The 27,656-nt window shown below is 36.6% G+C and overlaps 1 protein-coding gene across 1 annotated transcript; it reads left to right on the forward strand.

The window, feature by feature from the left end:
- Nucleotides 1-1,340: 1,340 nt before the first annotated feature.
- Nucleotides 1,341-27,587, forward strand: LOC136031565 (SET and MYND domain-containing protein 4-like). Its single transcript, XM_065711234.1, has 4 exons — nucleotides 1,341-1,356; nucleotides 7,650-8,228; nucleotides 15,438-15,551; nucleotides 25,446-27,587. Exons 1-4 carry the CDS (start codon nucleotides 1,341-1,343, stop codon nucleotides 27,365-27,367), a joined length of 2,631 nt encoding a protein of 876 aa, XP_065567306.1. The 3' UTR covers nucleotides 27,368-27,587.
- Nucleotides 27,588-27,656: the final 69 nt, after the last annotated feature.

Below are 27,656 nucleotides of genomic sequence, written 5' to 3' on the forward strand. Positions count from 1 at the left end.
AAACAACAAAATGATACTTTTCAATTACGCGACCCCCCCACTCCCCCCCAAAAAAATAACATTAAGTGAATTCATACCCCACCTAGAGTAATTCCTAAGTTGTTTCCTAAGGTTTTTAGACCTCAGTGTCACTCTGTTCAAATTCTTTGCTCTTGTATTATTTGCCTTTAAAATACTTGTTTTTGTGGCACTTGGTAATTAACGATTGACGTGTAGCAATCCCAATTTCTGTCCATCTGTCTGTCTGTTGGTCTGTCAGTCCTGGTTTTGCTAGTTTGGGCACTTCCAGATAAGCTGGGATAACGAAAGTTGGCAGGCGTATCAGGGACTAGACCAGATCAAATTAGAAATAGTCTCTTCCACGATTCGACCATATGGGGGGGGGGTGAGCGAACGAGTTAGTTGAGAAGAATTTTATTTGCCAATAAAGCAAATGATTGCTGTTCTTGAGTGTGACTTGCTGGTCTAGGGTTATGATTCTCACTTTGGGTGTGAGAGGTGTCAGGTTCGAATCCCGGACTATGCTAGTTTTTACATGAAGAAGATCCGAAACTAGGTACGTGATCAATATACCGATCGCTGAAAGTTGGCAGGTAGGCGGGAAACCGAAAATTTTGGAAAACGCTTAGAGTGGAGAGATTGGGATGAAAATTGGTGGGACAAACGTTACAATAAAGAACAAGAAGAGAATACTGGAACACTGTACCAAGTCTAATTTTAAGTTCTTACTTTGTCACAAGTGTCATATGAGGTCTTGCCTCTTGTTATTCTCTCCCTTTCACAACAAAAATTGAGAAACAGAACATTTGATATCAATTATTTTGGCTGAATCCTATTAGTCTCTCCCTCTATTGCTTTAAACATTCTCCTTTATATAAACAGCTGATTGTTAGAAACATTAGAAAAGATGAAATAATCTTTGTAGTTTTTTCCCCATCAAGAAAAACGTTTATTTTTCAACTACACCCCTTTCAAACTACTAGCCAAGCGTATCAGATGTAGCTCTTTTGCGTTGCATAAGAAAATAACCATAATCATGTGATGTACTATTATTTTTCTCACACACTTCACACAGAAACTTGGTCATAGACATTTCTGACTGTATCCATTCAATTAGAAATTGAAAGTTCGAGTGGTCTTTCTTAAGAGTTAAAATCCAAGGCAGGCCAGCCATCCCTCCTCCTATGCCCTTCTTTGATACCTGGCCCTTATGTAACCCAAGGACATCTGTTAAAGATTTTGATATAGCCATTTTCAAAATAATCAAAAGGTCAATTAATAGACATATGGGGTTGACATGAACCCCCAGCCCGTCTTAGCCACTGGGCCAAGGGGTGTAAATGATACAAGTTCCCAGTAGTTTACAGATATATATATATATATAAAAATAAGTTGTCTGTGTGTGTGTGGGTCTGTCTGTCGGGTGACGTCATGTTTGTGTGTCGACTGACGTCATGTTTTCAACTGACGAAATTACAGACCGGGACATCGGGACACAAATGACGACCGGGACACCGGCACATTCATCATATACCAATTCAAAAACGAATGTATATACAGACCGGGACACAGGAAATATAAATGACGACCAGGACACTCAAAGAGAAATTACAGACTGGGACACCGGGACACAAATGACAACTGGGACGTGTGCGTCGACTGACGTCATGTTTGTCGACTATAAATGACGACTGGGACACAACTACAACGGTGACGTCGGGGGGCACAGGGGGGATAAATAAATGACGATGGGGACACAGGGAATGTTTGATTAGCTATCACCATCAACAAAGCTCAAGGGCAATCATTAGAATAATGAGGTATAGATCTGAATACAGATTGTTTTTCCCATGGACAATTATATGTTGCATGTTAAAGAGTCGGTAAACCTGACAATCTATTTATATGTACAGACAATGGGACAGCAAAGAATGTTGTATATTCGCAAGTTTTACGTAGTTAAAAACATATATATCTATATATATAAAAATAAGTTGTCTGTCCGTTACGCCAGATTATATCTTATCTATATATAAAAATGAAACTAAACTGAAAAGCAAACTGAAACTAAAAATCTAGAAACTGGGAATTGCATAAATATTTCTATATATTTTGACAATAGATTAAAGTAATTCGAAAACCTTATAACAGATATTTATAATTTTGAGGTTTATTATAAATTGTTGAGTGTTAGCATGCTTGGCACATAAAATTTTTTCTAACAGTCAATGTTAGAATGAACACTGACAAATTGAAAAACATTGAAAAAGATAGAATGTTACCAAATCCTACAACAGAAGAAACAGCCGAGGAAGCTGCTCAAAGAGCTAATGCCAAAAGGCTTGCGGCTAAAGAACGCAAAACCGCACAATTAGATGAAGATCAACCTGGACAGCGAGAGTCAAAACGTATCAAAACTGAAAATGATAGCGATGATGATTGGGTTTGGGATTTTAACTTGGATAAGGTTATCAATGCCTACCAGATTTTAGTTAAAAAAACAAAGGTTCGGCGATATGTATTTACGTCTGAAAAATAAAGAAGAAAAAGAAAACTGAAACTAAAAATGTAAAAACTGAGAATTGCATAAATATTTCAAAATATTTTGACAATAGATTAAAGTAATTCGAAAACCTTAAAACAGATACTTAAAATTTTGAGGTTTATTATAAATTGTTGAGCTTTAGCATGCTTGGCACGTGAAGATTTTTCCAACTGTCAATGTTAGAATAAACATTGAACGACAGAATTTGCGATTGCTATATGTCACTTGGTTAATATCAAGTGCCATAAAAAGGTAAAAAACTAAAAAGAAAAAATGCTAAAAAACTAAAAAAGCTGCAAAATTAAAAAAATTAAAACTAAAAAAGAAACTATGTCTATATATACATAAATAAGTTGTATGTCTGTTGACAGACGTCATGTTTGTGTGTCGACTGATGTCATGTTTGTCGACTGACGTCATTATGAGGATTGAGCATTATTCCGTCATAAAGTTGTTTGTCGACCGACGTCATGTTTGTCGACTGACGAAATTACAGACCGGGACACAAAGGACGACCGGGACACAACTACAACGGGGACGCCGGGGGGCACAGGGGGGATATATAAATGAAGACCGGGACACAGGGAATGTTCGATTAGCCATCACCATCAACAAAGCTCAAGGGCAATCGTTAGAAAAATGCGGTATACATCTGAATACGGATTGTTGTCCCATGGACAATTATTATTTTGCATGTTCAAGAGTTGGTAAACCTGACAATCTATTTATATGGACAGACAATTGGACAGCAAAGAATGTTGTATATTCGCAAGTTTTACGTAGTTAAAAAAAATATCTATATCTATCTATATTCACAGGTGGGACACAGGGACACAACTACAATGGTGCGTAACTAATATGGCGCGAAAAAAGCTAAAAAAAGAAAAAACCTAAAAAGTAAAACTGTAAAAAAAGCAAAAAAATCAAAAAGGTAAAAAACTGAAAAGAAAAAAAGCTAAAAATAAAAAAAGCTGCATAACTATAAAAAAGAAAAACTAAAAAAGAAACTATATATATATATATATATATATATATATATATATATATATATATATATATATATATATATATATATATATATATATATATGTATATATATATATATATATATATATATATATATATATATATATATATATATATATATATATATATATATATATATATATATATATATATATATATATATATATATATAATAAGTTGTTTGTAGGCATGTTTGTTTGTGGGTTTGCATATGACGTCGTTATAAGTATATAAGGCTTTATATATGACGTCATTATAAGATGACACTACAGACCGGGACAACAGGACACAAATGACGACTGGGACACAGGGAATATACAACTACAGCGGGGACGCCGGGGGGCACAAGGGGATATATAAATGACGACGCGGACACATCTATCTATATTCACAAGTGGGACACAGGGACACAACTACAATGGAGCGTAACTAATATGGCGCGTAACGACTTAAGCGCGCGGGGGGCTTGGGGGGGGGGTGAAAAAAACTGAAAAAACTGAAATATCTATATATATATATATATATATATATATATATATATATATATATATATATATATATATATATATATATATATATATATATATATATATATATATATATATATATATATATATATATATATATATATATATATATATATATATATATATATATATACATGTTTTTAACTACGTAAAACTTTCGAATATACAACATTCTTCGATGTCCCACTGTCTGTGCATATAAATAGATTGTCAGGTTTACCGACTCTTGAACATGCAACATAAAATTGTCCATGGGAAAAACAATCCGTATTCAGATCTATACCTGATTATTCTAATGATTGCCCTTGAGCTTTGTTGATGGTGATTGCTAATCGAACATTCCCTGTGTCCCCGTCGTCATTTATATATCCCCCTGTGCCCCCGGCATCCCCCTTGTAGTTGTGTCCCTGTGTCCCAGTCGTCATTTATATTCCCAGTATCCCGATCGTCATTTGTGTCCCAGTCTGTAATTTCTCTTTGAGCGTCCCAGTCGTCATTTATATTCCCCGTGTCCCGGTCGTCATTTGTGTCCCGGTCTGTAATTTATCTTTGAGTGTCCCAGTCTGTAATTTCTCTTTGAGTGTCCCGGTCGTCATTTATATTCCTTGTGTCCAGGTTTTTAGTTTTCTTTTTCTCCTTTACTTTTCAGTTTTTTTCCTTTTTTAGTTATTTTTCTTTTTCAGTTTTTAGTTTTTTTAGTTTCTTTTTATTAGTTTTGTTTTTTTTTCTTTTGGGGTGGCGCTTCGCGCCACCCCAACACCTGGTTGGAGGGGGCGCTTCACCCCCCCCAAGCCCCCCGCGCGCTTAAGTCGTTACGCGCCATATTAGTTACGCTCCATTGTAGTTGTGTCCCTGTGTCCCACCTGTGAATATAGATAGATGTGTCCGCGTCATCATTTATATATCCCCTTGTGCCCCCCGGCGTCCCCGCTGTAGTTGTATATTCCCTGTGTCCCAGTCGTCATTTGTGTCCTGTTGTCCCGGTCTGTAGTGTCATCTTATAATGACGTCATATATAAAGCCTTATATACTTATAACGACGTCATATGCAAACCCACAAACAAACATGCCTACAAACAACTTATTTATATATATATATATATATATATATATATATATATATATATATATATATATATATATATATATATATATATATATACATATATATATATATATATATATATATATATATATATATATATATATATATATATATATATATATATAGTTTCTTTTTTAGTTTTTCTTTTTTATAGTTATGCAGCTTTTTTTATTTTTAGCTTTTTTTCTTTTCAGTTTTTTACCTTTTTGATTTTTTTGCTTTTTTTACAGTTTTACTTTTTAGGTTTTTTCTTTTTTTAGCTTTTTTCGCGCCATATTAGTTACGCACCATTGTAGTTGTGTCCCTGTGTCCCACCTGTGAATATAGATAGATATAGATATTTTTTTAACTACGTAAAACTTGCGAATATACAACATTCTTTGCTGTCCAATTGTCTGTCCATATAAATAGATTGTCAGGTTTACCAACTCTTGAACATGCAAAATAATAATTGTCCATGGGACAACAATCCGTATTCAGATGTATACCGCATTTTTCTAACGATTGCCCTTGAGCTTTGTTGATGGTGATGGCTAATTGAACATTCCCTGTGTCCCGGTCTTCATTTATATATCCCCCCTGTGCCCCCCGGCGTCCCCGTTGTAGTTGTGTCCCGGTCGTCCTTTGTGTCCCGGTCTGTAATTTCGTCAGTCGACAAACATGACGTCGGTCGACAAACAACTTTATGACGGAATAATGCTCAATCCTCATAATGACGTCAGTCGATAAACATGACATCAGTCGACACACAAACATGACGTCTGTCAACAGACATACAACTTATTTATGTATATATAGACATAGTTTCTTTTTTAGTTTTAATTTTTTTAATTTTGCAGCTTTTTTAGTTTTTTAGCATTTTTTTCTTTTTAGTTTTTTACCTTTTTATGGCACTTGGTATTAACCAAGTGACATATAGCAATCGCAAATTCTGTCGTTCAATGTTTATTCTAACATTGACAGTTGGAAAAATCTTCACGTGCCAAGCATGCTAAAGCTCAACAATTTATAATAAACCTCAAAATTTTAAGTATCTGTTTTAAGGTTTTCGAATTACTTTAATCTATTGTCAAAATATTTTGAAATATTTATGCAATTCTCAGTTTTTACATTTTTAGTTTCAGTTTTCTTTTTCTTCTTTATTTTTCAGACGTAAATACATATCGCCGAACCTTTGTTTTTTAACTAAAATCTGGTAGGCATTGATAACCTTATCCAAGTTAAAATCCCAAACCCAATCATCATCGCTATCATTTTCAGTTTTGATACGTTTTGACTCTCGCTGTCCAGGTTGATCTTCATCTAATTGTGCGGTTTTGCGTTCTTTAGCCGCAAGCCTTTTGGCATTAGCTCTTTGAGCAGCTTCCTCGGCTGTTTCTTCTGTTGTAGGATTTGGTAACATTCTATCTTTTTCAATGTTTTTCAATTTGTCAGTGTTCATTCTAACATTGACTGTTAGAAAAAATTTTATGTGCCAAGCATGCTAACACTCAACAATTTATAATAAACCTCAAAATTATAAATATCTGTTATAAGGTTTTCGAATTACTTTGATCTATTGTCAAAATATATAGAAATATTTATGCAATTCCCAGTTTCTAGATTTTTAGTTTCAGTTTGCTTTTCAGTTTAGTTTCATTTTTATATATAGATAAGATATAATCTGGCGTAACGGACAGACAACTTATTTTTATATATATAGATATATATGTTTTTAACTACGTAAAACTTGCGAATATACAACATTCTTCGCTTTCCCATTGTCTGTACATATAAACAGATTGTCAGGTTTACCGACTCTTGAACATGCAACATATATTTGTCCATGGGAAAAACAATCTGTATTCAGATCTATACCTCATTATTCTAATGATTGCCCTTGAGCTTTGTTGATGGTGATAGCTAATCAAACATTCCCTGTGTCCCCATCGTCATTTATGTATCCCCCCTGTGCCCCCCGACGTCACCGTTGTAGTTGTGTCCCAGTCGTCATTTATAGTCGACAAACATGACGTCAGTCGACGCACACGTCCCAGTTGTCATTTGTGTCCCGGTGTCCCAGTCTGTAATTTCTCTTTGAGTGTCCTGGTTGTCATTTATATTTCCTGTGTCCCTGTCTGTATATACATTCGTTTTTGAATTGGTATATGATGAATGTGCCGGTGTCCCGGTCGTCATTTGTGTCCCGATGTCCCGGTCTGTAATTTCGTCAGTTGAAAACATGACGTCAGTCGACACATAAACATGACGTCACCCGACAGACAGACCCACACACCCACAGACAACTTATTTTTATATATATAGATATATATATATATATATATATATATATATATATATATATATATATATATATATATATATATATATATATATATATATATATATATATAGTTTGGTTTTCTTAAGGAACGATCTGCAGAGATCCAACTGCTTTGTGCCACAGATGATTGGAAGAAAAACATCGACAAGGGGTTCCAGATTGATCTCATATACTTGGATCTCAAGAAAGCCTTTGACAAAGTTCCCCATAAGCGTCTCGTCAAGAAGCTCAGGAAATACGGTCTCTCATCATCCGGGTCCTCATTCAGTCTTCTTCAATGGATTACGGACTTCTTAACTGATAGAAAGCAAGTTGTGTGCGTAGAAGGTTGTCTCAGCAATGCCGAAGAAGAAGTTCTTAGCGGAGTACCCCAGGGGTCAATTCTCGGCCCCCTTCTGTTTAATCTCTACATCAACGACCTAGTTGAGGGCATCAAATCTGACATCCTTCTCTACGCGGACGACACAAAGCTCTATCGCGTCATCTCGTCATGTGAAGACATTCACCACCTGCAGGCGGATCTCCAACGAATCGATGACTGGATGAGGAAATGGATCATGGAAATCAATACCCAGAAAAGTCATATCCTCACTCTGGGTCCACAAAACTTTTCGTCCTCATACTTTCTTGGTTCCGCTGCACTCACTCTTAGTAGAGAAGAAAGAGACCTAGGCATCTTAGTGGATTCTGAACTGAACTTCAGTAGCCACTATGAAGCTGTCGTCAAGAAGGCTTCCAAAGTTGCTGGTATGATCAGAAGAAACTTCTCGTGCGAGGACGACAAAATGCTTGCTACGCTCTATAAGTCCCTTGTCCGCCCGATTCTTGAGTATGGACATTGTTCTACAAGACCATACTACCCGGTCGTCATTTATATTCCATGTGTTCCGGTCGTCATTTATGTCCCGGTGTCCCAGTCTGTGAATTCTCTTTGAGGGTCCCGGGCGTCATTGATATTCCTTGTGTCCCGGTGTCCCGGTCGTCATTCGTGTCCCGGTGTCCCAGTCTGTATATACATTCGTTTTTGAATTGGTCTTTTTTTTAGGTTTTAGTTTTCTGCCTTTTTTTTAGTTTTTTTTAGTTATACCTCATGATTCTAATGATTGCCCTTGAGCTTTGTTGATGGTGATTGCTAATCGAACATTCTCTGTGTCCCCATCGTCATTTATATATCCCCCTGTGCCCCCCGGCGTCCCCGTTGTAGTTGTGTCCCTGTGTCCCGGTCGTCATTTATATTCCCTGTGTCCGGTCGTCATTTGTATTCCGGTGTCCCAGTCTGTATATACATTCGTTTTTGAAATGGTAAATGATGAAATAAATTTTTGTATTTTTCCCCTTTTTTTCTTTTTAGTTTTTTTTTTGTTTTTACATTTTTTTAGTTTTTTTAGTTTTTTTTTCTTTTTATTTTTTTTTTTTATTTTTATTTTTTTAGTTTTGTTTTTCTCCTTTATTTTTCTTTTTGTTTCCTTTTTTTAGTTTTTTAACATGACGTCAGCCGACACAGAAACATGACGTCACCTGATCCACAGATCCACAGACAGACAACTTATTTTTATATATATAGATATATATAGATAGATATATTCACAGGTGGGACACAGGGACACAACTACAATGGCGCGTAACTAATATGACGCGTAACGACTTACGCGCGAAGCGCCACCCCAACAGCTAGTATATATATATATATATATATATATATATATATATATATATATATATATATATATATATATATATATATATATATATATATATATATATATATATATATCTATATATAAAAACAAGTTGTCTGTCTGTGTGTCTGTCTGTCAGGGGACGTCATGTTTCTGTGTCGACTGACGTCATGAAGTTAGTTGTCGTCATTTTTGCTATGGCGGTGACGTCATTAAAGATATTTAAGACATGAGTTCACGGAAAAATGTTTAATTGTAAAATGACTGAAGAACCTACAATGGCAACAGCCGAGGAAGCTGCTCAAAGAGTCTATGCCAAAAAACTTGCTGCTGATAGAGAAAGTAAGAAAAGAAAGCGTGCCGAGGAATCACAAGAACAGCAAGAAAACAGGCTTGCAGCTGATAGAGAAAGTAAGAAAAGAAAGCGTGCCGAGGAATCACAAGAACAGCAAGAAAACAGGCTTGCGGCTAAAGAACGCAAAACGGCGCAGTTAGATGAAAATCCACCTGGAAAGCGAGAGTCAAAACATATCAAAACTGAAAATGATAGCGATGATGATTGGGTTTGGGATTTTGACTTGGATAAGGTCATCAATGCCTACCAGATTTAAGTTAAAAAACAAAGGTTCGGCGATATGTACTTCATAGTGACGCTGAAACATAAAGAAGAAAAAAAAACTGAAAAAATGTAAAAAACTAAAAAAAACTAAAAAGAAAAAACACTCAAAGATAAATTACAGACCGGGACACAAATGACGACCGACACAGAGGGAATATTAATGACGACCGGGAACCTCAAAGAAAAATTACAGACTGGGACACCCGGACACAAATCACGACCGGGAATATAAATGACGACCGGGACACAGGGACATAACTACAACGGGGACGCCGGGGGCACATGCGGGATATATAATTGACGACTGAGACACAGGGATTGTTTGAATAGAAATTACAGACCGGGACACAAATGACGACCGGGACACTGGGACACAGGGAATATAAATGACGACCGGGACACTCAAAGAGAAATTACAAACTGGGACACCAGGACACAAATGACGACCGGGACACAGGGAATATAAATGCTATTTATATGCACAGACAATGGGACAGCGAAGAATGTTGTATATTCGCATGTTTTACGTAGTTAAAAATATATATTTATATCTATCTCTATTCACAGGTGGGACACAGGGACACAGCTACAATGGCGCGTAACTAATATGGCGCGTAACGACTTACGCGCGCGGGGGGGCTTGGGGGGCGCGAAGCGCCCCACCAACTAGGTGTCGGGGTGGCGCGAAGCGCCACCCCAACAGCTAGTATATATATAAAATGAAAAATGCATGATCTGTTTGATCTAGGCTAGGGTATGATTAGCTTGAAGCTTTCTGGAACTAATCTCTTCATCAATAAAATCAGACATTTTATTATGGGAAGGGAAGGGTTTAATGTGGTCCGACAAACTTTTTGTCAAACATATTTGATGGGCGTGCAATTGGCTCCAAACATTCAGTGATCATTAAATAGGTTAAAAGAATCAAGTCTTTTGTTGTGAGAGGGGTTAGGGGACCTGGAAATCGTTCAGATAATTTTGTCTCTGGTAAGTTTGAAACTTACAGGTGAAGTCCTTAGGCCTAAAGGAACCTAGTGTACAAGAAAATTGTCCTGGGAGAGAGTCTTCCCACAAATAAAAAGGGCTAATAAAGCTTACGGTTGGGAAAAGGAAGGGGAAGGCTGGGACAACAGGACTAAAAATTTTGTGGAGGGGGAAAGGAAAGAGTGAAATACTTTTTGTCTCTGGTCCACTGAAACATATTTGCACCATAAGCTCTTGTGATACTTACAATTCATGTACAATTAAGTACCACAATAAATCAAAAGACATCATTTTCTACTAGGTTATCAAAATGACGAATATGCAATGGCGTGGGGTATCAAGTTGAATCTTGTAAGGAGTGCGCGTCAACTGGTCTTAAACCTATGATTCAGGAGAAGAGGGTAGAAATAAATCACAATACCATGCACATCTAGGTTATCATAATACCATATCTGGAATTACTTTATGATGGAATTTTAACTTTGTGATGGGCAGGCTAAGGAAGGGCAGGACGGGAAGCCTTATCATTTTTATTAGTGGAGGGGGGGGGGATTTGAAGCTAAGAATTTTAAGTCCTTTCCACTTAAACATTCTTGAATTATAGTCCCTTATAGAAATTAGAATCTATCTTATCTAAGTAGCAAGGACAATCAAACAATACTTTTTGGTACCAGGTTATCAGAATAGCATATTTGCGCAATCTCAGGAAATGGCTTGGAGCATTAATTTGAAACATGCAGAGTAGTGTGTGTGTGTGTGGGGGGGGAGGGGCAAAGACTTAAATTTAGAGGGAAAGGGAAGAGAGGGACTAAAAATCTTACTTTCCAGTCTACCTAAAAGTTTTGCCCTTTAAACCCCTCTAGGACTTCAGTCCATTTATGTTTTAAATGTCAAAATAAATGAAAAGGCATTATATGTTGTCAGACGATCAAAGCAGTGAATCAGCAAAATATCCTAGTAACAGTTTTGGGGATTAGTTTGAAAATTTCAGGTATTGTTTGAGTGGGGGAGGCAATTGGATCTCTAATCTTGCCATGGAGAAGGAATCGCCTTTTTTAGGATTTGATCTGTAATCTGTTCGATTGTTGGTCCTATGAGTCACTGTTAGACTAAGAGCAGTTCTTGGTGAAGTAGACATTTAGATCAAAATATCCATATATGCCCAAGTAAATAGAACAATGTATTTGCATTTGATAACAGATAGGATTATATTTATTTTCAAATGGCTGTAACAAGCTCTAATAGAGCCGAGTTCGCATCCAAAAAGAGAAAGCAAAACAAAGAAGTAAATAATATCAAACAAGCATAAAAATGATCAATAAAAAATTTAATGCAAAAAAGAAAACAAAATTAAGTCCAAGAACTAAAATGAACTTGATGCTATTAATGGCAAAAGCAGAAACAGAAAGGGTGGATAAGGGTGGGGGATAAAGCTATATCACATGCTAAAAAAGAATTGCCTCATTAGTATTCCAACTCAAATACTGTGAAATCCAAAAATACTTAATCATCTCGAATTAACTGTCAAAATAAAATATTCATAATTGAAGAAAGGGTTTTGCCGAAAATAAGGTTAGAAAGGAAATTGAATGTAAATAAATATCATAAATGGGCAAAATAAAAGTGGCAAAAAAAAATGCGCGTGATTATTGCAAACATTCATAATCAATTAAAATAAGAGACGGATGAGTTAATTTTAGTTCAGGACACAGATCAGAAATTATTAAGGCCCTCCAGAATAAAGGGTATACAACTTTTCCAGATCAGAGAATACGTTGAGATTGCCAAGGAGGCTAAGCGGGGGAATCGGGGTTTAATAGGGACGTGAAAATCGGGGAAGATGTCCTCAGTACGGGGATTAGAAAATGCGGATTTAGCAAAACGCAAAAAAAAATGTGTACCCTCCTTTCTTTTAACGTGGTAATGCGTTCGGATTTAAGGAGGAAGGAGCATGGAATTTTGCTCTCTTTTTAGATGATCCTGAGCAAACACTTTTGGACCGCCTCAATTTTGTCGCGAAGTTCACTTGGAAGTTTGCAAATACCAGACCAGACATGTATATTCCAATAGCGACCTGACATATGACAAATAAACACGGAGGGAATGCATCTAAAGGCAACAAAAATTGTTTAAAAGTTTTAACATGGATAGTAAAGCATTTGCTTCTTTAAGTATATTTGAAACATGCGTGTCCCACCTAAGATTATTTGAAGTTGTGACACCAAGGAGTTTAACATGTTTCACTAGCATTTTGGGTGGGATATGGTCTAGGAAAATGGGAGTGGATTTCAAGAAATTTATCGTCATTATATTTGATTCAGAAGAAATTACTTTCATATTTAGATTCATAGCTTCATCCGAAATATGGGTTAGAATTTCGAGGGGGGATACTTTTAATTTTCGTGTGACATACTAGAAGGATCGACAAGTCATCCACGCACTTTTATCTTTGGGGTAATTCCTTACCAATATTGTTAATCATACCTAGAAATAGGGGTGGTCCCATTGAGATTCTTTGAGAAATTCCACAGTAAAAAGGGAGGTGGTTAGAAAACATATTTTTTGTATTTTACAACTTGAGATCTATTTAAAAGAAACTATAGAACAATATTTACTAAGAAAGGATCACGCTCGAAGATAAGCAGTTGCGAACGAATTAGGTTAGTGTGGCCAACCAGGTCAAAAGCTTGTTGGAAATCAACTAAGACAAGGTTTAGTCAAACATTGTGTTTTTCAAGATTGCTTATGATGGTATGTACTAAGTGCACAAGGTAATACGTAGTAGAAGTTATCCTTAAATTAACGAACTGTCGGACGTCATTACGTGGAAAAATCTGAACTTTAAGCCAGTCTCAGCGGAAACCTTCATAATGTTTGAAAAAAACTGAAGTGAGTGTAATGGGGTGTACGTTGGCAAAGGTCAGATTGGTAGATTTTCTTGGGACAGGTGTTACAAAACCTTGTTTCCAGCAACTTAGGAATATACCAAATTTTGTGATGTGGTTGAAAATATTTGAAAAATGTTCGGCAATTTTGTCTGAAAAGGCTTTAATTAAGTCAATTCAGATGTCCAAGGGGCAAGTGCTTGATTTTCTAAGCTTTATGATTTTCTAAGATTTACGCTTTTATTTATGACATAGGAGGGATAAATTAGGGGGAGGAATAGTTGGTCTTGGGCCAGTGAAAGGGGGAGAGTTTGAACAATAGAAGCAAGGTAAAAGTTCGAATCGGTGGCAGTCTGACTAGGGGGTTCAGGGAGAGGAAAATTAATTTTAGAAGAATATTTCCGCATATCTCTTTAATTTTTCACTACCATTGCTGGGGCTTGTTAGAATATAATTCTTTGACCTTACTATTATAATAATGAGAAGCTGCTTTTCTCAATTTTTTCTTTGGGAACTTTCTTAGACTATTAGCCTCAGTAGTACTACCTTGCTTGAAAAAGTCATTTTTTTTCTTACAAGCTTTTTTAAAATTCTCAGTAACATAAGGCTTATCAGTTTAACACAATTTAATTTTTTTCCTTGGAAAATGGGATCCATAATTACTCCTCAACAAATTTTAGAGGGACAAGCCTTGCAGTCAACTTCGTTTGTTTGATACGCAGTGGGCCAATTTTCAGTAGTAATCCAAGAACCAAAATTGTAGACTCCTGAGTCAATAAGAGGTCTATAAACAGTTTTAGTACTCGAAAACGACTGTTTAACTTTAGTCAGCAGAGATGGGAGAAGGATGAAGTGGTAACTACCCCCCCCCCCGCCTTAGAAGGGGCAGAGTGGAGACGGGTTTGTAAAAGTTGGAAAGACTGGTGCAGATCAAATCGAGATTGTTATTGACTTTGCTAGTCGGACCTTTAAAATTTGGTTTAAATAAAAAGTATTACAGACAGACTCAAGTTTTAAATCATTTGCGTCATCCAGCTGGAAAATTCCTGTATTGTGGCATTTAGATAGTACAAAGTCAGCTCTTGCTTTTAATTTTTCCATAAAACGTACAGCGGATATGCAAGGACATTTGATTGACCAGGCACTAGTGGAAATCTAAGTAGCAGTAACCAAGTAGCGGTGGAGTTTGGGGTGAGCTGGAGGAGCCATAGTGCAAAAAGCGGGGCAGCAAAGTAGCAATGCTACTTGGCAGTTTTCAAATTTGTCGACAGCCTTTCTCTGAAAAAGCCAGTTTTACGTATAAAAATAATGTTTGCTCAAAGAAAAGCTGTCAAAACTCAAGTTGTGATCTGCCGTGCAAAAATTGAGGTAGCATAGTAGCAATGCTACTTGGCAGTTTCGTGGCTTAGTAAAATTTGTTGACAGATTTGTCAACAAATTACAACAAAATACAGTAACTCCACTATCCCCGATGTTTTTGGAATTTCCCTGAAACTCTGTCTCCTCGAAAAAAGATCGGTTCCCCTAAAATCCCCTTTTGCTCAGGGGTCTTACCCCTAGTGACAATCCACCCCTAGTAACTATCGATTTCATTTAACTTGACATAATTTTTTCACTACTTTCCAAAGTTTTTGTCGCAGTTATCTACTACAGATCAAAAACCAGACATAGATCATTGAATTATTGACTATGTTCCTACGCTAGTAAAAACATAATGTTTACAAGAGTGTACATTTCATCAAAGATTCTCTTGTGACTCCTGGTAGTCCTGTTAAAGAATTTCATTTTAACAAGTTTATGTTTGATGCTCGTTCAGTCAGTATAATTTTGAGCATTGATACGGAAGGTTATATCGTGAGTAAGTGTAAATTATGTTTTCTTTTGCTATTCTGTTTAATTTTTAAAGATCTGAAAATACAAGAGTGTTAAATTAAAAAAATATTCTGCAATGAAAACGGGAAAGAATGAGAGATGGGTGGATTTCGTGATAATTGGAGACATATTTTATTATAGAGCTCTAAATTTGATGAGCATACCGCTATTTTTTATTATCTTTCGAAATATAACCGTTGTCTGACTAATTAAATGGACCCTTTAAGATGATACCTTTTTTTTATGGCACATGATATTAACCAAGTGACATATAGCAATCGCAAATTCTGTCGGTCCCGGTTTTGCTACATTAGGCACTTCCAGGTAGGCTAGGACGATGACATTTCTGCAGGCGTATCAGGGACCATTTTCCCGATTTGACCATCTGGAGGGGGGTTTGGGGGGTCGGTTAATTCGAAAAAAAAAGGAAAAAATGAAGTATTTTCAACTTACGAACGGTTGATCAGATCTTAATGAAATTTGACGTTTCGAAGGATATCGTGTCTCAGAGCTATTATTTTAAATCCCAACCGGATCTGGTGACATTTGGGGAGAGTTTGGAGGGGGAAATCTAAAATCTTGGAAAACACTTAGAGTGAAGGGATCGGGATGAAACTTGGTGAGAAAAACAAGCACAAGTCCTAGATACATGATTGACCTAACCGGAAAGGATCTGCTCTCTTTGGAGTAGTTGGGGGGGGGGGTTAGTTCTGAAAAATTATAAAAAATGAGGCATTTTTAACTTACGAACGGTTGATCAGATCTTAATGAAATTTGACGTTTGGAAGGATATCGTGTTTCGGAGCTATTATTTTAAATCCCGACTGGGTCTGGCGACATTGGGGGCGGGGGGGGGGGGGTTGGTGGGGGGAAACCTAAAATTTTGGAAAACACTTAGAGTGAAGGTTTCGGGATGAAACTTGGTGGGAAAAATAAGCAAAAGTCCTAGATGATTGACCTATACATCATCATATATACATGATTGACCTATTCGGAACGGATTCGCTCTCTTTGGGGTAGTTGGGGGGGGGGGGGTAATTCTGAAAAATTAGAAAAAATGAGGTATTTTTAACTTACGAACGTGTGATCAAATCTCAATGAAAATTTATATTTAGGATATCGTGTCTCAAAGCTCTTATTTTAAATCTCGACCGGATCTGGTGACATTGGGGGGATTTTGGGGACCCAAAATCATGGAAAACGCTTAGACTGGAGGGATTGGGATGAAACTTGGTGGGAAAAATAAGCAGAAGTCTTAGATACGTGATTGACATAGTTAGAACTCTAAAAATTCTAAAAAATTCTAGAATTCTAAAAAATTAGAAACAATAACGTATTTTCAACTTACGAAGGAGTGATCGGGTCTTCATGAAACTTCAAATTTAGAAGGACCTCGCAACTCGGATCTCTTATTTTGAATCTCAGCTTATCCAGCGCATGAGGGGGGGGGGGGATTGAGGGGGCGGAAATCTTAAAAAATACCTAAAGAGGAGAGATCAGGACAAAACTGGATGGGAAGAATAAAATCATGTCTAAGATACGTGACTGACATAACCAGACCGGATTTGCTCTCTTTGGTGGAGTTTGGGGGGGGGGGGGTAATCTGGAAAAATGAGGTATTTGTAACGTCCGAACGGGTCACCAGATCTTAACTAAATTTGATATTTAGAAGGATCTTGTGCTTTAAAGCTCTAATTTTAAGTTCCGACCAGAACCTGCCATATTGAGGGGAGTTGGAGGGAGAAAACAGAATTAATGGAAAACGTGAACATTGGGGTATTTTTATCTTACGAATAGGAGATCGGATCCCTTTTCGACTCGAATTGGATCCGGGGACATAGGGGGTTGGAGGAGGGAAACAGAAATCTTGGAAAATGCTTAGAGTGGAGAGATCGGGATGAAACTTGATAGGAAGAATAAGCATAATTTCTAGATACGTGATTGTCATAATTGGAACGGATGCATTCTCTTTGGAGGAGCTGGGGGGTGTTAATTTGGAAAAATTAGACAAATTGAGGTATTTTCAACTTAAGAATGGGTGATCGGATCTTAATGAAATTCGATATTTAGAAGGGGTTCATGTCTCAGAGCTCTTATCTAAAATCACGATCAGATATGTTGACATTGGGGGGAGTTGGAGGGGGAAATCTTGGAAAACGCTTGGAGTGGAGGAATCGGGATGAAGCTTGGTGTGTAAGATAAGCAAATGTCCTTGATACGTGATTGACGTAATCGTACTGGATTTACTCTCTTTGGAGGAGTTGGGGGGAGGGATTCAGCGATTTGGCGAGTTTGGTGCTTCTGGACGTGCTAGGACGATGAAAATTGGTTGGCGTGTCAGGGAGCTGCACAAATTGACTTGATAAAGTCGTTTTCCCAAATTCGACCATCTGGGGGGCTAAAGGAAGAGGAAAAATTAGAAAAAAATGAGGTATTTATACCTTACGAGTGGGTGATCGGATCTTAATGAATTTTGATATTTAGAAGGACATCGTGGCTCAGAGCTATTATTTTAAATCCTGACCGGCATTAAGCCTATTATTTTCCTTTTAAATCAATCTATTGGTTCATAGAATTTTGTTAGAGCTCATACCATATGAGCTCTTGGCTCTTAGCTCTTCTTGCCTCGTTACAAGTGCCATATGAGCTCTTAGCTCTTGTTCTTATTTTTTATAACTTAGTTTGAACCTTATTTTCTTTTACTCCATGTTTTGGGCATAATATATTAACCTTAAATACATAACTAGATCTACGTTGCATGGGCAACGTGAGGTGTTGCGGCAACCTTTGTTCAGCTTCGCCGAGTAAAGTGCTACGAGAGCAATAGCTTGGTTTCCTCGCTTCGATTAAACGCTGAAGTCGTTAATCTGTAAGGATCTTAAAATAGATACACAAACTCGCAAAAGTTGCAAACCCCTCTTTGCAACTAGCTAAAGTTGCAAGCCCCTCATCACTGAAGATGATTGTAGCCTAACAGCTCGTTATTACTTACAAGTACCCTACATGTCTTACCACTGGAACCAAATTGGTCTTACCATCAAATACAATGGAAACAAATAATAGGTACACAAACTGGCAAAAGTTGCAAGCCCCACATTGCCGAAGATGATTATGAACTAGCAGCCAACTGTTGCTTAAAACTCCCCATATGTCTCACAATGGGTATCGGCCTATTTTTGGTTCAAGTCTGTACCTTACTACTGAAGTTGTCAACCCCTTTAAACTTTCAAACTGGTATGTCTCATGAAGGAATATTTCTACCCAAAAGGTTATGATTTACACTTTGATCAGCTCATCAAGGGCTATCGACTGCCGTCGAATAAAAAATCTATCTGTCTTAGTTCTAAAGTTGGCCTTTTTTGTCGTAGGTCAATTTTCTAACGTCATCACCTAAAAAGGAGCAAAGGATTAACTATAATTTCTTTAGCAATGAGAGAAGTTTTAAAGTTTAAGAGGAAAAACCTAATACCAATCTATATCAGCCTATTTTTGGTTTCAGTGTGTACCTTACTACCGAAGTTGTCAACCCCTCTAAAATTTCAAACTGGTGTATCTTGTGAAGGAATTTTCTACCAAAAAATGGATGGTATATGCTTTGATCAGCTCATCAAGAGCTACCGACTGCCGTCAAAAAAAATCTGTGTGTCTTGGTTCAAAAGTTTACTTTTATACCGCAGGCCAAGTTTCTAACGTCATCATTTAGAAAGGAGCAAAAGATAAACTCTAATTTCATTAGCAATGAGAGGGCTTTTAAAGTTTAAGAGGCACGTCTGATACCATTTCTCTACGGGAATCCCAAGTGCAAAAAACCCTAAAGATAAACTCAGCTGAAATCACGAACAAAAATGGGTAGAAACAATAGATTTTTGGCCCCGGGCATGAGTTCTAAGAAGCTTTCCGAAATGCAAAGTCATATTCATCAATCGGGCCTAAGGTTCACACTTTCCATAAAAACTGCAGAAGTTAAATCCTTACCACTAAAAAACACGACAGAGCCAAAGTATTGCTCTCGGAACACAATAATTGAATCCGTGATAGATTAAAGTGGTGGGTGACACAATACATTGAAATTATAGCCTATAATTTGGGCTTGTTTTCTGCAAATAAATAGCCCGAAATTTGTTTCTTAAAGTAGGCTACTATATTTCATCATGTTTAGTTATTTTTCATTAAGATTGTCTCAACTTCACTTCTTGAGTGTTGGCTGTATAATACAGAAGTACTGATTAAAGGAATTGATGTTTTTGCCAGGAACCTTCGCCATTTATAAATTTGTTGAATTTCGCTTCATTTGGTATATAAAAATTAAGTACCTTTCTTTTTTCCTTGATAATTTTATTGTGCATATACCTTTCTTTTTTCCTTGATAATTTTATTGTGCATATAACCTTTTATCTTCAAATGTATTTCCCTCCTCCTCCTCTTCTCCTCACCATTGCTACTCTAGTGCCCTCCTCTCTGTAATATTTTTGGCGGGCTTCCATGCTCGATTGAGTTGTTCAACTGCAGTCTGGGATCTTTATACAGTCTAGGAGAGTTGTTAAGTAAGTGAATGAAATTTAAGGAATAGATATTCTGCTCAAATTAGGGGATCGTAACTTTCTTTAAATACCTAGGCCCACCTCCACAACTTTTAATGCTTGAGTAATTATTAATCCTGTTTGAAGGCTAATCCTGAGATAAAAGAATATAATAAAAAATATAAATTGTGGCAGAATTGGCTTTGCCATTCAAAACTTTTCTAAATATAATCTTCTTACCGTAAAAATTGCAGCCCCTCCCCTCTGCGGCTGATTTTAGAATTCTGCTACTGGTAGCTTTGGAACTTTTTGCACACCTGTAAAGGATTAAAGAGAGATTAGGCTATTTTTGCAGGGATATGGTACGAAGAGACTCCGATGAGTGGGTTCACAAGGGGGTGGGGAAGGATGGATGAAAGGGTAGGCGGCAGGATGGTTGGGCTTATTTTGGAAAAAGAAGGAAGGTGATGTGGAGGTGGGAATATCTTTTGGATAATTCGATTGGAAAGGACAGGTTGAATTAGCGGTTGGCTGATCGATGATCTAAAAAACGATCACTATAATTAGGAGAATAAAGGTGGCTTCTGGGCAGCTCGGTTTTGCGAAACCTCCTATGATCTTTAATGGGCAATTTAATATAAAGTTTTTCATAGCCAAAGAATCTTCCAGTTGAATTTTTTTTTTACAAATATCAACATGGGAATATTTACACAAATTATTTGTATAACGGCTAAAAACATAGAGTTTACAAATGTGTAGATATTTACAATCGCTAGACTTGCATCTACAGTCTAGAAATCTAACGCACTCATTAGGCTGATGACGCTTAAAATCACTGACCTCATTTTTCGAAATATTTCAGAAATTTTCTGAATATTGATTTGATTGGATTTTAAGAATAAATAATCTTCAGTTAAAACAAGGTCAGTAGGATTAATTTGAGTAGCCGTTTTAATCCCTTGAGAAAATTCTGACGAAGGTAGCTCACTAGCGCTTGCTTGATTACATTTGGTGACGTTTTCTGGTTCAAAAGGTTTGGCGGTACTTTTTACGCAACTTGAAGAAGTTTGATAATAGCTATCTAGAACAGAAGTATCAACTAAAAGAGGAACTCGGGCTGTGTAGGGGATTTTAATGCGTTTATAATATCAAATTTTAACTTTTCGATTTCATTGTCCTTGAAAAGATACTTTTCTGGCGCTCGTAAAGTCTGCAAAATATTGGAAGCTACAGTGATGACAGTGATCAAATATGGCTCTGAAGCATGGGCACTCTGGAAAGCAGATGAAAATTTACTAGATGTTTTCCAGAGAAATTGCCTACGGATTTTTCTGGGTACCCGGCTGACTGACCGTATTTCAAACAGTAGGTTGCACGAAAAATGTGGTTCAATCCTGCTTTCTAGGGCTATAATGAAAGAAAGGTTGAGATGGCTAGGCCATGTTCTACGGATGAAGGATGACGGATTACCGAAGATTGTCCTTTTTGGCCAACCGTCTGGAGCTACACGGAAAGTAGGTCGTCCTTGTCTGGGTTGGGAGGATGTCACAAATAAAGACGTAAAGGAAATGGGAACTTCCTGGGAGGGTGTAAAGAGGGAGGCTTTAAATAGATTAGGTTGGAAGTTGGCCTGTGTTGGCCTCAGGTGGCTTGGTGCTGCAGTGAGTTATTAGTAGTAGCAGTAAAGATCAGATAAGCTATCATGAAGAAATTCGAGATTAATAATCCATTTCTTGAGATCGACGTTTTCTGCGTCTTTTTTTGGGCAATCTTCACAAATACGGGGCTCAAAGACACTAGTCGTTTTGGCATTGCGTCTCAATTCATCTTAACTAGAACAAGATGCATGTGGGGTAGTTTGGGATTGATGGTTGGTGGTTATTTTTGCAGGATCAGTAGATCCAATTGGCACGATCACTTCAAGTTGATTATCGTTGGAAATAGTTGAACTTTTTTCGTTAAAAAAAGGTAGATTGAATAGCCTCGATTGGTCAGACCACTTCTAGCTGATTGTTGATGATATTAATCTCGTCATTTTCAACCATTGGTGATAGGCATTGTGCGTATAACCAATTGGGGGATTTAAGATGATTACTTTTTGTGATGCTTAGCACAAGGGTGTGCGAAAGCACAGGATGGCTGGCCCCCAACCCTCCATTGCATTTCCTGGCTGAAGGGCCGAGAAACGGAGAGCAGCACCGCCGGTAGGGACTGTAAAGTCTAATGCCGGGTCCCTTACCTTTACCTTTACATTTTCTGTAGCGTTCGTTACAAGGATGGGGCATTCTAGGCTAAGGAAAGAAAACGAGACACAAACCTTGAATTGGAAGCTATATCTTCAACTAAAACCTGGTTGCCTAAGCCAGGATTAGCACTGGCATCTGCTAGACAAAAGTCGGCAAGGCTGATCTCGCGTCTTCACTTAAAATCACAAACGTCATTTATTTAAAAAAGAAAACGTCTTGACAGGTCAAGATCTAAATGAAAAACGCATAAATGCCGCATCACAACCAACTTGTGAGGACTGACCCGAAAATTTTGGAGTGGGGAAGGGGTAAGGGAACTATGTATTTTGTGTGTAAAGGGAGGGAGTGCAGCAAATTTATGTCGCCAATTCACCTAAAATTTTTGATATTATTAGAAAAGTTTGACATTATATGCAGCTTTGAATCTATTCATTGTCAAGTAATGAGGTAAAACCAAAGACAGTATATTCAACCATGCAATTAAATTAGCTTATGTGTAATATCTCGAAAACGATTAGGGGGTCAAGTTAAGTCTTTCAAGGTGTGTTTGGACATGGTAAAGGGGCTCAAAGTATTATCTTTAGCGAATGGGTAAAATTGCAACAGTTTTGCCTAAGAGAGAAAAAAACATTTCTCTCATAATAAACTTTGGTTTGTCCATAAAAGGACTGCCGATTTTTTCTACAAGCTTGAAAATATGTATCCATAAGCTATTAGATCAAGTGGATTCTTATTTAAAGTAAAAACTGGGAAAAAATGTTTCTCCTGAAGATTTACTCAGAACCTTTTTTCCTGATGAGCTAGGACTTGTAATAAAAAAAAACAATTTGTCTAAGTTACATGACTTTAAATATTTTCTATCATACCACACCAAAACACTAAAAGATTTGCGACTCGCAAAAATGGGGTCTTAAATTTGGTTCCTCCAGTCAGCTTAAAAATGAAAAATTTTAAGTTTCTTTTGTGGGTAGTTCCCAATGCGAAAAACAAATTTAAAGCTAATTTTGCCTGTATCAGGTCATGATATCTGAAAATGAACCTAAATTTTGTTATACCTCTGATAGACTTTTCACTTAGTAGACAGGATCAAATACACCTCAGTGAAAAAATGTTTTGAAGACTGGTCAAATTGATATTTGACCCTGAAAGCTGGGCCAGTAAACTTTGTATTCTCTGGTTGGCTTATACTTACAAGGCATGTAGGTAGTGACTAGAAGACTTCAGCGAATGGACAAGAATTTTGCTGAAACTCAAGAGGCCCAAAACAGGCTTAAATTTGTTTGGTTTCCGATAGGCTATTAGCTTATTGTGTATGTTTACTCAGCCAAACAACCCTTTGAGGGAAAATATCGTAAAAGAAGGTTAAATTCATTTTAAAACTGAAAAAATGGGTCAAACATTTTTTTTTCTCCAAATGGTGCAAAATTTCTATGGTAAATAGACTGGAGCTAAGGGACCACCTCTCCTGAACTCTTTCTGAGTTTACCTCCAACACTTGGACTTGGGATCATCAATACCTTATATAATGATAACCATTTCTTTTGAATAAATGTTCCCTGTTGTAAGATAATTCATTCACGTTTCATAGTCAAGAATATAATTTGTCATGTACAATTGGGGGTTGTAACATTTTGAAAAGTAATGGTTTAGCTTGGGATTCTTCAAACTTGCGTTCCCCATACGGTTTCTTTGGTGTATGGTAAGTTGGCTTAGTCATGTAGGTGTTTCTTGTTGCAGTCCATTTTTAGTTCATCCATTAAGAATAAGAAAACTTTTGTTTAGCAGTTAAGTTTCCTTTTTTTATTACATTTGTTCCACCTTATTTTGTATGGTCATTGTTCATATGCAGTTGTTTTTTTTATTACATTTATTACATCCTTTTTTTATTATATTTATTGCACCTTATTTTGTATGGTCATTGTTCATATGCAGTTGTTTTTTTTTATTATATTTATTACATCCTTTTTTTATTACATTTATTGCACCTTATTTTGTATGGTCATTGTTCATATGCAGTTGTTTTTTTTATTACATTTATTACATTCTTTTTTTTATTACATTTATTGCACCTTATTTTGTATGGTCATTGTTCATATGCAGTTGTTTTTTTTTATTACATTTATTACATCCTTTTTTTTTATTACATTTATTGCACCTTATTTTGTATGGTCATTGTTCATATGCAGTTGTTTTTGATGATGCAGCTTACTCATAACATATCTCTTGAAGAATAGGGTCAGGAGTTCTTGGATATGACACCGCTCCTGAAATATGAAAATACCTACATATTGGTTGTGACCTAATTGAACTCCCATCCCCATAATATTCTTTTGACTACCTCATTTTCTGCGTAACCCTGTATCCTTTTTCAATAAAATGAAATGAAAACTTATAATTATTTTCTTCATTTTACGCTTATTTTTCTAATATTTGCTTCTTATTAAAACAAAGAATTGACTCCCCTCCTTTTAGGGCTCCTTGGTAAAGTAATTTTTGTATTAAGAGATCCGCATTAATATGACAGTTTAAAACAAAATATAACGTTTATTTTACGCTTCAGTTGAAGTTGTGATTTCCCACTCCCAGTTTTTACCCAAATTTACCTCACCCCCTTCCCCTGATACGTTTAAAACTCTGCTTTTTTCTTACAAAAGTCATTTCAAAATCTGTAAATACTTCATATTACGTTTGATTGCCTCATGCTCAGTTAACCTGTAAATATTTTTGGGTGTTCTTTATTATCACTCTTTTTTTTACCCAATATACTTTCACGGGCAAATCCTTGTCCATCAGGACCACAAACTCAATGGGCTCAGTCAATAAGAAGATCTAACACCAGCCTGAAATGATATTACTATTAATGCTGTTCCAGTATTGAGTTGCGTGTGTTTTGAATGCTTTTGAAATACTTGAATTACAAAGCTGATGCCCGCAGCAAAATTGCTGACGCGAAATCATGCAAATCATGAATTTCGTTAGGAATGCGAGCTTTCCTTTGATTCAAGCCCCTTCCTAGCAATGTGTTCATAGTTGAATCTTGTTGCTGAAGGTAATAATTCTGAATCTGTTTTCTTTCAAAATATTTCTAAATCTTAATTTGAACGCTTTTTCTAGGAAAATCTATCATGAATAAGGAAATGGTTCGCTTTGAAGGCTGCAAAAATCTTGACAAAATTTGTTTAGCGATATTATCTCAGAAGGAACGAGACTATTATCAAAATACAAATGTTGAAGAATCTTTACATGTTGTTTTTCGCATTCTTGATGATCTAAGACTGTTCGAACCACCAAAAGCTGTAACAACAAAATCCAAAGAGAAATTTGAGCATTACAAAAAAAGGGGAAATGGTGCATTTGTCTCGTGCGACCTTGATGTAGCTCTTTGTGACTACCAAACTGCTTCTCAATTTGCCAAATGCAAAGAAGACTTAGCTATATTATATGGAAATATTTCAGCAGCCTTATTCAAATCAGGTAAGTATTTAAAGAGCCTTGAAGCAATTAATCTTGCTGTATCACATGGTTATCCAAGAGACAAATTCCCCAAATTTTATAAAAGAACTCTTGACTGTTTCAAAGAAATAGGAGCTACAATGCCTCAAGAATTATCGCCTTCTCAAAATGAGTCAGCATTTCAGATCATGATAAGTGAAACTATTGGCATTCTTAAGTCAAAGAAGTCATCTACCGTTCCTGATTTTGCTTTAAAATATGTAGGAAAAAAAGATTTCAAAAGGAATAAAGATATCGAAGCTGTATCTGATTGTGTGTCAATTATTTGGGATGAAACTAAAGGCTCTTGCATGATTGCAAATTCTGACATATCTGCAGGAGAATTGATCCTCAGTGAAACTCCAGTGGCGAAAAGCTTAGAGATTAAAAATTCTGCCAAGTTTTGTCATGAGTGCTTTTACCCGGTGCAAGTACCTTATCCATGTGAATTGTGCACTTTTGTCTTATTTTGCTCACATGAATGCAAGAAAACTGCCGCGGATCGACACAAGAGAGAATGTCAGCTCCTTCCGCGTACGCAGGATGATGAGCTTGATATGAGGCCATTATGGGCAGTGCAACTTATTTGTCTGCATCCACCACAAGAATTCATTGATCAGACCCTTGAAATTTTTGAACAGAAGGGTAAGAAGGAAAGTGTTTACGGAAAGATTTGTGAGCTTCAGTCTCATTCTAAAACCAACCACATGATGTCAAAAATCTGTTTAGCATCTTCCTCATGGTTTGTTACGAGATTGCTTGCAGACTATTTTCAGGGATGCACAACCCCGATAAAGAGCCGAATCGAGTCACTGTCTGATGTAATGTATCATGTAGCATTCGTAGTTGCTAAGCTTTTGTCGGTTGCTAAATTCAATAAATCTGGCGTTGGTTCAAATGAACTTAGAATAGGTCCAAGTTCATTTAATACTATTGGTGGTGCATTGGCTCTGACGTATAGCAGATTTAACCATGCTTGCGATGACAACACATTTCAATATGATGTCGGTCCCAGGAAGTTCATTGTTTCAAAACGGCCGATCAAGAGAGGTGAAGAAATTACAGTAAGCTATGGTCAGAGTGTTCTGGCCTCTACATATGCAGAAAGGCAAAGCCACCTGAAAAGGAACTACTGCTTTGAATGTCATTGCGCTGTCTGTCAAACCCCTCCACCATTTGTAAAAGAAATTAATGGCAGAGTCAATATGGAAGAGGTGCATTCCTTTATCTGTGCAGGCTGTGGTGACAAGTATGTTTGGTCTGATCTAAAGCCTAAAAAAAAACATGTTTGCAAGAAGTGCCATATGACTCTTCCATTTGGCTCTATGCTATATAAATATCAAGGTATGTTTAGGAGAGCTAATTTGTTGGTGGAATGTGAAGATTTTTATGATAAACAAAATTTTTGTTCTCTGCTTAGTCTGATTGCTGAGTTCCATGCTATGTGTGGTTCTCCGTCATATTTCGGTGTTATGTTAGAAGCGAAGCTTCAAACTGTTTTGGATTCGTTTGCAACAGAGGCTGTGCTATCTGAAAATAAATAGCCAAAAGACTCTATCTCTTGACTCTCTGAAATTATTTTGTATCATGTGATTGTATTTTCTGTTTCTTCTTTGTATGGACGCTTAATTAGACATTTGTAATGAGTAAAAAGGTCCAAACCAAATTTGACCTTGCAAGAAAAATATTTTCCAGTATTTAATTCGTTCTTTGAATACTCTTTTGAAGAAAAATTACTAAATAAATATTTTCAATGATTTTCTATAGCTATATGTTCCTTGGTGTTCTTTTTTCTTTGTGGTTTTCTTTCTCCACAGTTTCTATTTCCTTTAC

The sequence above is a fragment of the Artemia franciscana genome, chromosome 9 (genome assembly GCF_032884065.1).
Source record: "Artemia franciscana chromosome 9, ASM3288406v1, whole genome shotgun sequence".
In the NCBI taxonomy this organism is placed as follows: Eukaryota; Metazoa; Arthropoda; class Branchiopoda; order Anostraca; family Artemiidae; genus Artemia; species Artemia franciscana.

What these genes read in the sequence shown, in the direction of transcription:
- LOC136031565 (XM_065711234.1), top strand. An exon ending in GGATTCTGAACTGAACTTCA is followed by an intron (nt 8,229 to 15,437) that starts GTAGCCACTATG and finishes ATTTCATCAAAG; the next exon opens with ATTCTCTTGTGACTCCTGGT. An exon ending in TACGGAAGGTTATATCGTGA is followed by an intron (nt 15,552 to 25,445) that starts GTAAGTGTAAAT and finishes CGCTTTTTCTAG; the next exon opens with GAAAATCTATCATGAATAAG.